The 12,712-nt window shown below is 44.0% G+C and overlaps 1 protein-coding gene across 3 annotated transcripts in view; it reads right to left on the reverse strand.

The window, feature by feature from the left end:
• Positions 1-12,712, reverse strand: part of RUFY1 (RUN and FYVE domain containing 1) — a 57,365-nt gene that overhangs the window by 35,541 nt on the left and 9,112 nt on the right. For all 3 annotated transcript variants that reach the window (XM_059695691.1, XM_059695692.1, XM_059695690.1), the window contains exons 3-5: positions 11,175-11,292; positions 8,572-8,673; positions 6,925-7,048 (exon numbers count right to left, since the gene is read on the reverse strand). In XM_059695691.1, coding sequence (XP_059551674.1) covers positions 6,925-7,048; positions 8,572-8,673; positions 11,175-11,292 — 344 coding nt within the window. The remainder of the gene's footprint in view (positions 1-6,924; positions 7,049-8,571; positions 8,674-11,174; positions 11,293-12,712) is intronic.

The raw sequence follows: 12,712 nt of genomic DNA on the forward strand, positions 1-12,712 counted from the left end.
AATTTTAAGTCAAAAAATAACATGTACAGCATTAAACTCCTTCTCATAATTCCACTTGTGTTAAAGCCAAAGCTATGCAGGATGGTTTTTGCAACTTCTGTGTAGCACCTCCCACTAATCCATATTCCTGACCCTTGATCCTGGGCAGCCTTCGTGCCGGTCTTGATGAGTTAGAAAACAGCAGAAATAGGCCCTGGCCAGGTGGCTGTTGGTTAGAGCACTGTCCTGTAGACCAAAATGCAGCAGGTTCGATTGCCGGTCAGGGCACATACCCAGATTGCAGGTTCGACCCCTGGTCAGGGCACGTACACACGGCAGAAGAGGAACATGGGTTAAAAAGAAAACGATGTGCCGAAACCGGTTTGGCTCAGTGGATAGAGCGTCGGCCTGCGGACTGAAGGGTCCCGGGTTCGATTCCGGTCAAGGGCATGTACCGGGGTTGCGGGCACATCCCCAGTAGGAGATGTGCAGGAGGCAGCTGATTGATGTTTCTCTCTCATCGATGTTTCTGACTCTCTATCTCTCTCCCTTCCTCTCTGTAAAAAATCAATAAAATATATTTTAAAAAAAAGAAAGAAAATGATGTGCTTGAGCAAGCAGCAGAAACGATGGCTCCGACTTCTGCAGCAGGTTACCGAGGGCAATACCAGCTTCTTCCCAGCACTTTCTTGGGGCACAGACCTTTGAATTCTGGGCTGCCATGAAAGTCTGGCCAAGCTGAAGCCATCATGCTGCACACCAAACGGGAAGACCACCTGGGGACAGAGAGGCCAAGAAGCCCTGCTGTCCCAGGCAGGGCGTGGCGCCTCCTCGGCCCCTCCCAGCCAGCGGGAGCGAGCCTTCGTGCTGCCTGCCCAGCACCCAAGGAGGAAGGGCCTTCCTGAGCCCAAACCCCAGCTGTGAGATACAGCGGTGTTATTGCTCATGTGCCTGTTGACTTGTTACACAGAAAGAGAAAACCAGAAGAGACTGAATTTGAACCAAAACCTATGTATACAGAAGTGCATTAAAGAAGTAGAAAGTTCAAGAAAGACACCCCTCCCTCCCCGGCCAACTTTTACCGTTAACTGTGGGATGAGAGTAGGAGAGGGGAGGGGAGAAGAACAGTTTGAATTTCACGTTTCATGCTTTTGTATTAATTAATGTGGTTTTTTTTCAAGAAGCATGTACTTTTGAAATAAAAAAATAACTGAAAAATATATATTCAAATGAAAAAAACCAACAGAAAGAATGAGAGAGAATATCCAAAGTAGAAATGAATGGATAAGAAAGCAAATAAAATCCTCCTCCCAAAGCAGAATTAATACAAACAATGGCTGCTTCTTCGAGTTCAACAAAGTAGACTAACCTCTACCAAGTATGATCAGTATTTGGCAAGTGCACGATCGTACATGTGAGGAAGGTGAGAGGTTATGATGCTGTAAGAGAATGTGCTCATATGATAACTGATCTGAATGAAACAAATGACTTACGGAAAAATGTAAAGGACTAAAAGAATAGTTCTAAGACTTAAGAAACCGATACATTAACCAAAGGCCAAGAAAAAACTTAATGTGATAAAAGAACTGGGACCAACAAAGGTATTAGGAGTGGTCATACCAGCACGTCTTCAGAGAAAAATAATTCCTGCTCTGATAAACTGCTGTAGAAAACAACAAAAAGGAGACTGCCAGCTTATTTTATGAGGTTAATACAATCCTTACACTGGACAGTGACAAAGACAGTATAGGAAGGGAAATTCAGACCAGTGTCACTAATACCTGGAAACACAAAAATTCCAAATAAACCAGAGGCATATGAAATCCAGAAACACACTCAGAGAATAATGCATGGAGACTTATTTTAGGAAAGCAGGCATAATATCACACAGGAAACCAATGAATTAATTCAATTATATTTATGAATTAAAAGCAAATATGACATTTTAATGGATGCCAAAAACAGTATTTGATTAGCATTTAATGTTCACTTTTCATAAAAACACAAAGTAAATTAGAATAAAACAATACTTTCTAAACATGAGATGGAGGACTCCTCAGACATCAACAGCAAACACTCACACTTTCTGGTGACAGATGAGAGGCACTGTGTTAAAGAACAGAGCAGGGGCTCAATCACATCTATTATTTAATACAATTCCCAAGCTTTATTTTGGAATTTGACAAAATGATGTTCAAGTTGAGCTGGCAGAATGGACAGCCTGAACTATGTTGAAAAAAGTATAAAAAAGTGGGCAAGAGGTGATCTACCAGAGTATAAAACAAACCGTGTAGGCCCTGGCTGGTGTGCTCAATGGTTAGAGCATTGGCCTGTGCACTGGAGGGTTGCGGGTTCAATTCCCAGTCAAGGGCATGAACCCGGATGCGGGTTCACTCCCCGCCCCAGATTGGGGCACGAGCAGGAGGCAACCAGTCAGTGTATCTCTCTCACGTTGATGTTTCTCTCCCCTCCTCCATCCCTTCCTTCTACTCTCTCCGAAAATCACGGGAAAAACGTCCTCAGGTGACGATTAAAATAAAAACCAAAAGCAAAACAACAACAACAACACATATGGCTCTAGAAGTTAAAAGACTGTGCTCCTGGCGTAGGAATGAAGAGATCCAGAGACTAACAGAGTCCAGAAATAAACTTCAGTGTATTAGATATTTCACACATGATAAAGATAGATTTTCTTTATTTTTTTCAGGATACAGAGTTTATTCAAAATCCAGGACAGACTGGCCAAACTGCCTTCAACAACATGAACAGAAAGCCTGGGGAAAAGGCAAAGTTGTTATAAAATCACTGGAATTCAGTTCTTTCCACATTACAAGTCATCAGGCGGGCAGTGGAATGTGCCACCTTCCCTCCACATTAACAATACTGAGCCTGTAAAAGCTGGTATCAAAATATACATCCACGTCACCATAAAAAACTACATTTGCTGCCCCTCATGTCTTGTAACGTATAAAAATGTATAAACTTATATGCATGCATATAGGCCTAACACAGACAACAGGGGGGTGAGGGCATAAGTGGGGGGAATTGAGGGTAATGTGGGGATAAGGACATATATATAAAAACTTAATCAATAAAGAAATTTAAAAAATTATAAATATTTGTACCCTAAAAAAATAAATAAAATAAAATAAATGTTTATACTCTTGTCTCCACCCAGACATGGAAGCTCAGGGTTCCAGGCACAGAGAAGAGGGCGGGGCCAGCCAGCATGAGGTCTGGCCTATGCAGAGGGAAGCCCCTAGCACCGTGAATGCAGGACTGCACAAGGTAAAGGAGACAGCGGAGACTCGAGGGCTGCTGTCCCAGCGTAAGAGGCAGACGAAAAATAGAAAACTTTGGTTCAAAATTTGTAGGAAAAAAGAAACCCTGAAAGTGTGAAGAATCCTGGTCCTCATGGAATTTCAAATTAGTAGAAAAATAATATATCATACATGATATTCAGAAAATTGGTTTACCACTAGTAAAGAAATCTAGACTCATACTGCACACTATGTTAAAACAAACGACAGGGAGATTATTTAAATGTAAAAAATACACAGTTGATTTAAAAAATAATTTTTAGGTGGGGAAGGACTTTCTAAGCACAATACCTTAAAAAGTATAAAGGAAAAGTCCATTAAAATTGATTGCCCCCAAAAATTTCTACAGAAAAAATCCGCTCTGAGAAATCAGGGGGAAAAAAAGGATGAAAAACTCCGAGAAATGGGAAAAGAAAATAAACAGGTAGTCAAAAGCCGAACCATCAGTGGCAAATAAAACATGAAAAAAATACCTGACCTGCTGGTAACTGTTGTGAGAGCGTCGTCCCCAAGATGCCGAGGTCGTGGATTCGAAGCCCAGTCAGGGCGCACACAAGAACCCACCAATGAACGCATAAATAAGTGGAACAACAAATCTCTCTCTCTCTCTTTCTCTCTCCTCAAATCAATCAATAAAAAAATAAAAAGAAAAAATACTTGACCTCCCTAGTTCTCAAAACTGTAAACTTGAGAATAGTTGCTTTGTCTATCAGATTGAAAAAGACCAAGCTGGTTTGGATCAGTGCACAGAGCATCGGCCTGCAGACTCGGGCTGGGTTCAATTCCGGTCAAGGGCACATGCTTGGGTTTTGGGCCCCATCCCCAGTAGGGGGCATGCAGGAGCCAGCTGATACATGATTCACTCTCATCCTTCTCCCTCTCCTTCCTCTCAAAAATCAATAAAAATATATTTTAAAAAAGAAAAAGAAAATAGATGGATAGATTCCCAAATGTGTAGCACTGGTTCAATATATGCCCATGATTCAATTCTTCCAGAAACATGAAAATCTTATTAAAAAAATGTTTTGCTGGTGTTCATCGTGACACCAAAATGTGCATACTTTGACAAACAATCCCCAAATTTATCCTAGGGAAATAATTGGACAAGAGTACAAAGAGGTATGAGGCTGTTTGTAATACTGTTGTTAAAAAATGGAACCAACCTAAGTTAATAAGCATTGCTTACATAAATATGGTACATCATAAAATGGAATACTATGCAGCCACTTAAAATGCCTTACATCATCAGTGATGCTGGGGGCTATGTGGGATATGTTCTTTAAAAAAATTACCGTAGTGTGCTTTAAATAACCATCAACACTAATAAAAGAGAAAAATGGTAATTAGCGTACGAGCTACCCTTTTCATTGGCTAATCAGGGCTATATGCAAATTAACTGCCAACTAAGATTGGCAGTTAACTGCCAACAAGATGGCGGTTAATTTGCATATGTAGGCACAATGCAGGGAGGCGAAAGGGAAAGCAGGAAGAAGCCCCCTGCCACTGACAGTGATCGGAAACCCAGGGGGGCCGAAACCGGTTTGGCTCAGTGGATAGAGCGTTGGCCTGCGGACTGAAAGGTCCCAGGTTCGATTCCGGTCAAGGGCATGTACCTGGGTTGCGGGCATATCCCCACTGGGAGATGTGCAGGAGGCAGCTGATCGATGTTTCTCTCTCATCGATGTTTCTAACTCTCTATCTCTCTCCCTTCCTCTCTGTAAAAATCAATAAAGTATATTAAAAAAAAAAAAAAAAGAAACCCAGGGGGGAGCTAAGAGCTGGGGGCCCCGGGGCGCCTTTGCCCTGCCCCCCAGCCATGATCGGAGAATCAGGTGCCTTTGCCGACCTGGCCAGTGATAGCAGGAAGTAGGGGTGGAGCCAGCGATGGGAGCTGGGCACGGTCGAAGCTGGCAGTCCCGGGAGCTAGGGGCCCCTTGCCTGGGCCTAAAGCGAAGCCCACGATCGTGGGGCCGCTGCAGCTGCGGGTCCCCGCTGCCCGGGCTGGACGCCTAGGCCAGAGGCGTCAGGCCTGGGCAAGGGGCCGATCCTGCGATTGGAGGGTGATGGGGGTCAACGCCTGAGGGCTCCCAGTATGTGAGAGGGGGCAGGCTGGGCTGAGGGACACTCCCCCCCACCACCCAGTGCACGAATTTCGTGCACCGGGCCCCTAGTATTTTGATAAAATACACACACACATACATACACACATCCTGCTTATTCGGGGACTGGAAGAATATATACCAAAATGTAACACTGAATTAGGTATCTCTGAGTAATGGGATTATGTGTGATATTTAGTTTCTTTTAAAAAATATACCTCTGTATTTATTTATTTATTGTATTTTTTTGTTAATCCTCACCTGAGGGTATTTTTCCATTAATTTTTAGAGGAGTGGAAGGGAGGGGGAGAGACCCAGAGAGAGAAACACTGATGTCAGAGATACACACTGATAGGTTGTCTCCCGCACCCACCCGACCACGGCCAGGATCTTCACTGGAATCGAACCCGGGAGCCTTCAGCCCGTGTGCCAATGCTCTATCTACTGAGCCAAACCAGCTAGGGGAAAAATATACCTCTGCATTTAAAAAAATTTGTTCAATATGCAAAAACAACAAAACTATGGAGAAAAAAAAAAAGGTGACCTGGGCGTGGAGGGATTAGGGAAGCTGTAAAGCCTTCAGGTCCAAACATGTGGTGGGCAAAGGCCCTTCTTGCCCTGAAGAGGGTCAAGGGAGGGACGGGCCAGGGTGCCTGTCCCGCTCAGACACCAGGAGTCTAGTCCTCAGCCCTGGTCACCTGCCCCCATCCTAAGCGGCTGCCCCACCTCTCTGTACCTTACTACTTTCAATTGTGCCCCATTTTCTTTTTTTTTTCTTTTTTCTTTTTTTAAATATACTTTATTGATTTTTTACAGAGAGGAAGGGAGAGAGATAGAGAGTTAGAAACATCGATGAGAGAGAAACATCGATCAGCCGCCTCCTGCACATCTCCTACTGGGGATATGCCTGCAACCCAGGTACATGCCCTTGACCGGAATTGAACCTGGGACCTTTCAGTCCGCAGGCCGACGCTCTATCCACTGAGCCAAACCGGTTTCGGCTGTGCCCCATTTTCTTAACCTGACTTCCCAAACCTCTCCTGACTCTATCTCCCCACTCCTCATCCAACCTTCTGGGACTTGCAGGCTTGTCCGCTCAATGTTCCGCTGTGTCTCTTCTTGGCCACTTCTAACTCATGGCCTGGATGTGAGACTGGTTGTTCTCAAGCTCTGACCTGATCGTTTCACCGGCTAAAAACCCCCAAGAGCTTCTCAAAGCTCCAAGGACCATGTGAAAGCCTTTAGCCTGGCACTGGTGGCCAGCATCTGGACCCAGCCTTCACCTTCACCTCCCTGTGGGCATCTGGGCTCCAGCCTTGGAGAGCTCGTCCTGCTCACAAGCATGGGTGCTTTCTGTGAGCCCCAGCCCAGCGCTCTTCACCTTCCCCAGCGCTTCCCTGCCTACCCCAGCACAGCCTTCGGTCAGACACCCCTGTGCCTGTCTGAGGGTCAGCACTGTCTGCAGATCCTACATACAATCCCTGGCCTAGAGAAGTTATTCCGTCAGGATCCAATCCCCGCTTTACCTGAGAATCCAAGTCTTCTCCTTTTAAGCAGAGATTGGCATCAAGAACATTGAGTCCCACCAGCAGACCGACGATCACCATCCCCTCTTCCTCCATCATTAATGCCTCTGGCTCATAAAACTCACTGCAAGAGATTGGTGGCCAGGGGAGCCATTCAGGAACGTCCTCACCACCCCTTCTCCCCACCCCAACCTGCCTTTCCACCGCTCAGCTCATGGCCTGACTGCCAGCAGCTCCCTTGTGTCAAGTTCCTTCCGCCTTTCATTCCCTCTCTTGCTGCCAGTCGCTGCTTCTCCTCTGGCCTCTCTTCCCTTATGGCTGAGAGAGGGCTCCTCCTGCCTCTGGTCTATGGTGAACTCTGCCACTTGGACCCTGGAGCCCAGCCCTTCTCATCTCCTCTCGGCTCCTACATTCCTGCCCATCACTCTGCTCCCTCTGTCCCTACAGGCTCCTTTCCATATTGCTGAGAACAACTCCCGCACCCAAGAATAAAAGGCTTCCCTCTCCCACATGTCCCATGGAGCAACACTGGCTGCTCCTACTTCCTGACAGCAGCCACTGCGGCTGTTTGCAGTGGGACTTCAGCCCCTGTCTCTGACTGCTTCTGGTCATCATTGATCTGCTAATTTACCATTGTGTGTGTGTGTGTGTGTGTGCGCGCACACGAGAACTTACTATCTTAAGAATCAGTTTTTTTAGACAAAATCTGTAACTCAAAGTTACTCAGCGTAACTGTGCTCAGAGTACAAAGGACATGACATACTTGAAATCAGTATTTATCATGTAAAGAATATTCAACAATAAACCATGACTTGAAAACAATGAAAAATTTGGAGTAGCAGGCCATACTGTAAAATAATTTTTATCTCAATTAGATAAGAGAATTAACTCTAGAGAGATTCTTCCCTTATGAATTCTCATATTCTAGAGAAAATTCTTTTCATGATTATTTTTGCTTATAGTTATAAATATCAAATATGAAACAGTCAGCCCTACTTGGTTTGGCTCAGTGGATAGAGCATCGGCCTGCAGACTGAAGGGTCCCAGGTTCGATTCCAGTCAAGGGCACATATCCGGGTTGCAGGCTCGATCCCCAGTAGGGAGTGGGTAGAAGGCAGTCAATCAATGATTCTGACTCATCATTGATGTTTCTATCTCTCTCTCCCTCTCCCTTCCTCTCTGAAATCAATAAAAAATATATAAAAATATATGAAACAGTCAAATTTCAGAGATAGCCAGTCAGTCTTTACTGATGCTAAGAGATAAAATTTTATAAATTGGATATGGAATCCTAAAATAGGTAAGATATTACAAAAAGCATTTAGTTCTAAAGTAATTTTCCCCTGTTATTATCCAATCTAATAAATACAATTTTGCTGAAATTTAATGGAATATACTGTCAACTACCTAATCTTAGGTATTTTTGAAGAATTATCTTTAAAATGACTTTTAAAAATGAAAAGTAATATAAATCTTCAGTCATTCATATCAACTTTCAGATATCAGTGCTCAAAAAAATAAAACAGAACTATTTTAAAACTAAGTCAGAGAATATTTATGATTAATAATAATTTGAATAAAAGCTCTATACATTATAGATTCTTATTTTAATTTAAGCAACACAAGCAAAGATAGGTGATGAACTACCTTAAGAGATGTTTGTTGTCGATCAGCACTTTCAGATAATCTGCCAGTTTCTTTTGCATGAGTGCAAGATAAAGCCAAGCTCTGCCTCTTCCCACAGCTGTCCTAGAATTCAAACAGAGAATCAAACTGTTATGGCATAACTAGAGGCCCGGTGCACAAAATTCGTGCACTTGTGGTAGTGGGGGGGTAGGAAGGCGGGGGTAATGGGACCCTCATCCCGGCCTGTGCCCTCTCGCAGCCCGGGAGCCCTTGGGGGATGTCCAACTGACGGCTTAGGCCAGCTCCTCGTGCTGCCATGGAGGCGGGAGAGGCTACTGCCACCACCAGCTGTGAACCCGGCTTCTGGTTGAGCAGTGCTCCCCCTGTGGGGGCACACTGACCACCAGGGGCAGCTCCTGTGTTCAGCGTCTGCCCCCTTGTGGTCAGCGCACATCATAGCAACCGGTTGTTCTGCCGTTTGGTTGATTTGCATATTAGCCTTTTATTATATAGGATAATAACAATAAAACAAAACAAAAAGACAAGTTAGCTCAAGAGATACACACATTCCTGCTTGTGAATACAGAAAACTCTGTAAGAATAGCTGCTTTGGGGGCCGAGGGAGCACAGTGTCAGGGAAGGCAATATATACCTCTGGGTGCTGTTTGAATTTTGTATCATGGGCGTGTGTGTTTCTTTATTTTGATAAAAGAGGAAAAAAATCTTAAGCCACAAAATTTGATTCCTGGAACAAATATAATCAGATAAAACTTTGTGTATATTGATAAAATTTCACAGGAACCAGGAAATATTAGGTTAGCTTTGTAGAATGGATAAATATTCTTTCAAAGATTAATACACAAGATCATCAGTGCTTGTTAAAGTGCTGAAGTCTCACAAGGTTTCTGAGGCATTAGCTTAAAGATGCAATTAAAAAATAATTTCTGGCCTGGCCAGCATGGCTCAATGGTTGAGTGTTGACCTATGAGCTAGGAGGTCACAGTTCGATTCCTGGTCAGTGCACATGCCTGGGCTGTAGGCTCAATCGCCATGTGGGGCATGCAGGAGGCAGCCAATTTTTAAAAAAATATATTTTTATTGATTTCAGAGAGGAAGGGAGAGGGAGAGAGAGATAGAAACAATAATGATGAGAGAGAATCATTGACCAGCTGCCTCCTATATGCTCCCCATTGGGGATCAAGCCCACAACCCGGGCATGTGCTCTTGAATCGAACCCAAACCCTTCAGTCCTCAGGCTAGGCTAGGGGTCACAAGGGGTGACTGCCTAGGCTAGGGGCGTAGGGGACCCCTAGGCTAGGCTGGTTGTCTCAAACTAGCTAGGGTGAGGCAGCCAATTGATGATTCTCTCTCATCATTGATGTTTCTATCTCTCTCTCCCTCTCCCTTCCTCTCTGAAATCAATAAAAATATATTTTAAAAAATAATTGTGGTAGAAAACATATAAAATAAAATATATCTTTTTAAGTGTATTGGTTGGTAATGCTAAGTGCATTCACATTGTTGTGCAACCAATCTCAAAGGTGCAAACTTGGAAAGGCCTGTTTTAAACATTAAAGGAGGGAAAAAAGCCTCCCTGCTATAGACCTCACACTGTTTAAGGAAAACAAGATTCTCTTTAAGCAGAGTAAGTGCATCTGTGACAGACTCAGGAGTACAGAGGCACTGCTGTCATCAGTGTTTGCACCCAAGGGCGCTCTTAGGGCCACAGCCTGGCTGTGCACCCCAGGGATCGCAGGGCTCATCTACCTTCATCAATACAAGAGGCTCTGAACACCCCCGTAACTCCACCACCACCACCCCACAAGTAAATGATGAGGGGAAAAAAGAACCAGAGTACAAAGGAAAGAAAATAATGTGGGGGGAGAGGTATTTAATGTTGGGATTTAATGTTGGGAAAATGGACACTAACACAGGCTGCTCAGTGGGGGTGTAACTGTCACAATGCTTCCAGCAGGCAGCTTGGTGATGGCTGGCTACCCAAATCCTACATCTAGGAACACAGCCTCAGGAAGTGACTAGAATGTACAAGGGGATGTTTGGGGAGGGTCACCACTGCACTATTTGGAGAATGAGCACTGGAAGACAGCTACGAAGCCCAAAGGGGCGTTAAGCATATGAGCTAGAGAACATAAAGCTATGCCCATTTCAAAAGTGATGTGGATGAGGATCTGACGTGGAAAGAGGTCTACAATCTAATATGAAATGGAAAAAAGCCTACAGAACAGTATGTACAGTTTAATACTTAAATTTTTCTTCCTTTTGTTTTTTTAAAATTGATTTCAGAGAGAGGAAGGAAGAGGGAGAGAGAGAAACATCAATGATGAATGAGAATCATCGATTGATTGGCTGCCTCCTGCACGCCCCCCCCCCCCCCGCCCCCCGGGCATCGAGCCTGCAATCTGGGTGTGTGCCCTGATTGGAAATCCAACCATGACCTCCTGGTTTATGGGTCAACACTCAACCACTGAGCCATGCCAGCCAGACACTGTCCCTGAATGTGGCTCATGCACTTTGTTTTAAATTAGAAAATGTTTTATCATCAAGGAATTGAGAAATGGGAAGTTTTTCTAAATATCAAATCAGTGTAATGACTTCTTACTCACTTTAATTCTGGCAGATTTCTGACACTAGTGGCTATATCTGATGCCTCTGGACAAAGTTTCTCCACCAGCTCCAAAGGACCAAAGAAAGATTTATTTTGGCCAATAAAACTCTTCTTAACTAAAAGGGAAAACAAAAGTGTTAGTCATAAGAATAGGTGGCAAAATGTCTTCAGGGGTCTGTGGTCTCTCTTCCAACAGCCAAATAAATGCTTCAGATTTAATCCTGCTTAATTCTTCAGATTTAGCCTTGGGGACTGGGCGAGGCCAAGTAGCAAATGAGCTCTCCCTTCTCTGGAAACAGGGATTCCCTGATGCACCTACTATGCTCTTCCTCCAAGTTGTTTACTGCCCATGAGATAAAACGTGATCCCTTGTGAAATCCTTCCCCTTTCTCCTTCCTACCTGATGCCAAAATCAATACTTAATTTTGAATGGATATCACCACCCGCCTCACCTGAACTGCTGCGAAAACCTCCTAATGAGCCTCCCTGCTCCTAATACTGTCACCCTTCAATCCGCACTCCACATTGCTGGGGTCTTTTATGAGTGGAAGTCAGGTCGTTTTCCCCGGGCTTACAATCTTCCACGTCCTCTTAGAACAAACCCCGGTCTTCACCCGTAAAGGCCTACATGTTCCAGCCGTCCTCCTTTCCTCTCAGCACCCATAGCTACCTGACTGCTTCCTCCAGCCAAGGGTGGTCCCACGCAGGACCCTTAACCTGTTTTTTGTTTCTGATTTTTGCTTTCCCCTAATCTTTACATGATTGACTGCTCTGTCCTGTATGTCTCAGTTGACATTTCACCTCCCCAGAAAAACTGTCCCCTTTTACCCCAGCTGAAAGGTTTTCTCTTTGATTCTCTATCATTTAACGCATTTTGCTTCCTTGAATTTGTAGCATTTTATAATTATGTTGGTTTGTTGCTGCGTTTATCATCCACCGCCTGGTCTGGAACTGTGCTGCCCAAGGTTATCACTAGTCACATGTGCTACTGAACACTTGTTCAAATGCTAGTGCAATTGAGGCATGCTATAAATGTAAAACAGCGGATTTTTAAGCCTAAGTATAAAAAAGAAGGCAAAATATCTCACTAATAAGGCTTTTAAATACTGATTATGTATCACAATGATATTTTGGATATATTCATTTCAATAAAATATATCATTAAAACTAATTTTACTTGTTTCTTTTAATTTTAAAAAATGTGTACTAGAACATTAAAAATTGGCCCTAGCTGGTTTGGCTCAGTTTGGCTGGTTCGGCCTGCAGACTGAAGGGTCTTGGGGTTCAATTCCAGTCAAAGGCATATGCCTGGGTTACAGGCCCCATCCCCAGTGGGGGGCGTGCAGGAAGCAGCCGATCAATGATTCCCTTTCATCATTGACGTTTCTATCTCTCTCTCCCTCTCCCTTCCTCTCTGAAATCAATAAAAAAATATATATTTTAAAAATTGCCCATCTGGCTTGCATGACTTTTTATCGGACAGCACTGCTCAGGGAAGTCGCATCTTGCAGGCAGGACGCGGTGTGCTTGTACACT

Source organism: Myotis daubentonii, chromosome 5 (assembly GCF_963259705.1).
Source record: "Myotis daubentonii chromosome 5, mMyoDau2.1, whole genome shotgun sequence".
NCBI classification, from domain to species: domain Eukaryota; kingdom Metazoa; phylum Chordata; class Mammalia; order Chiroptera; family Vespertilionidae; genus Myotis; species Myotis daubentonii.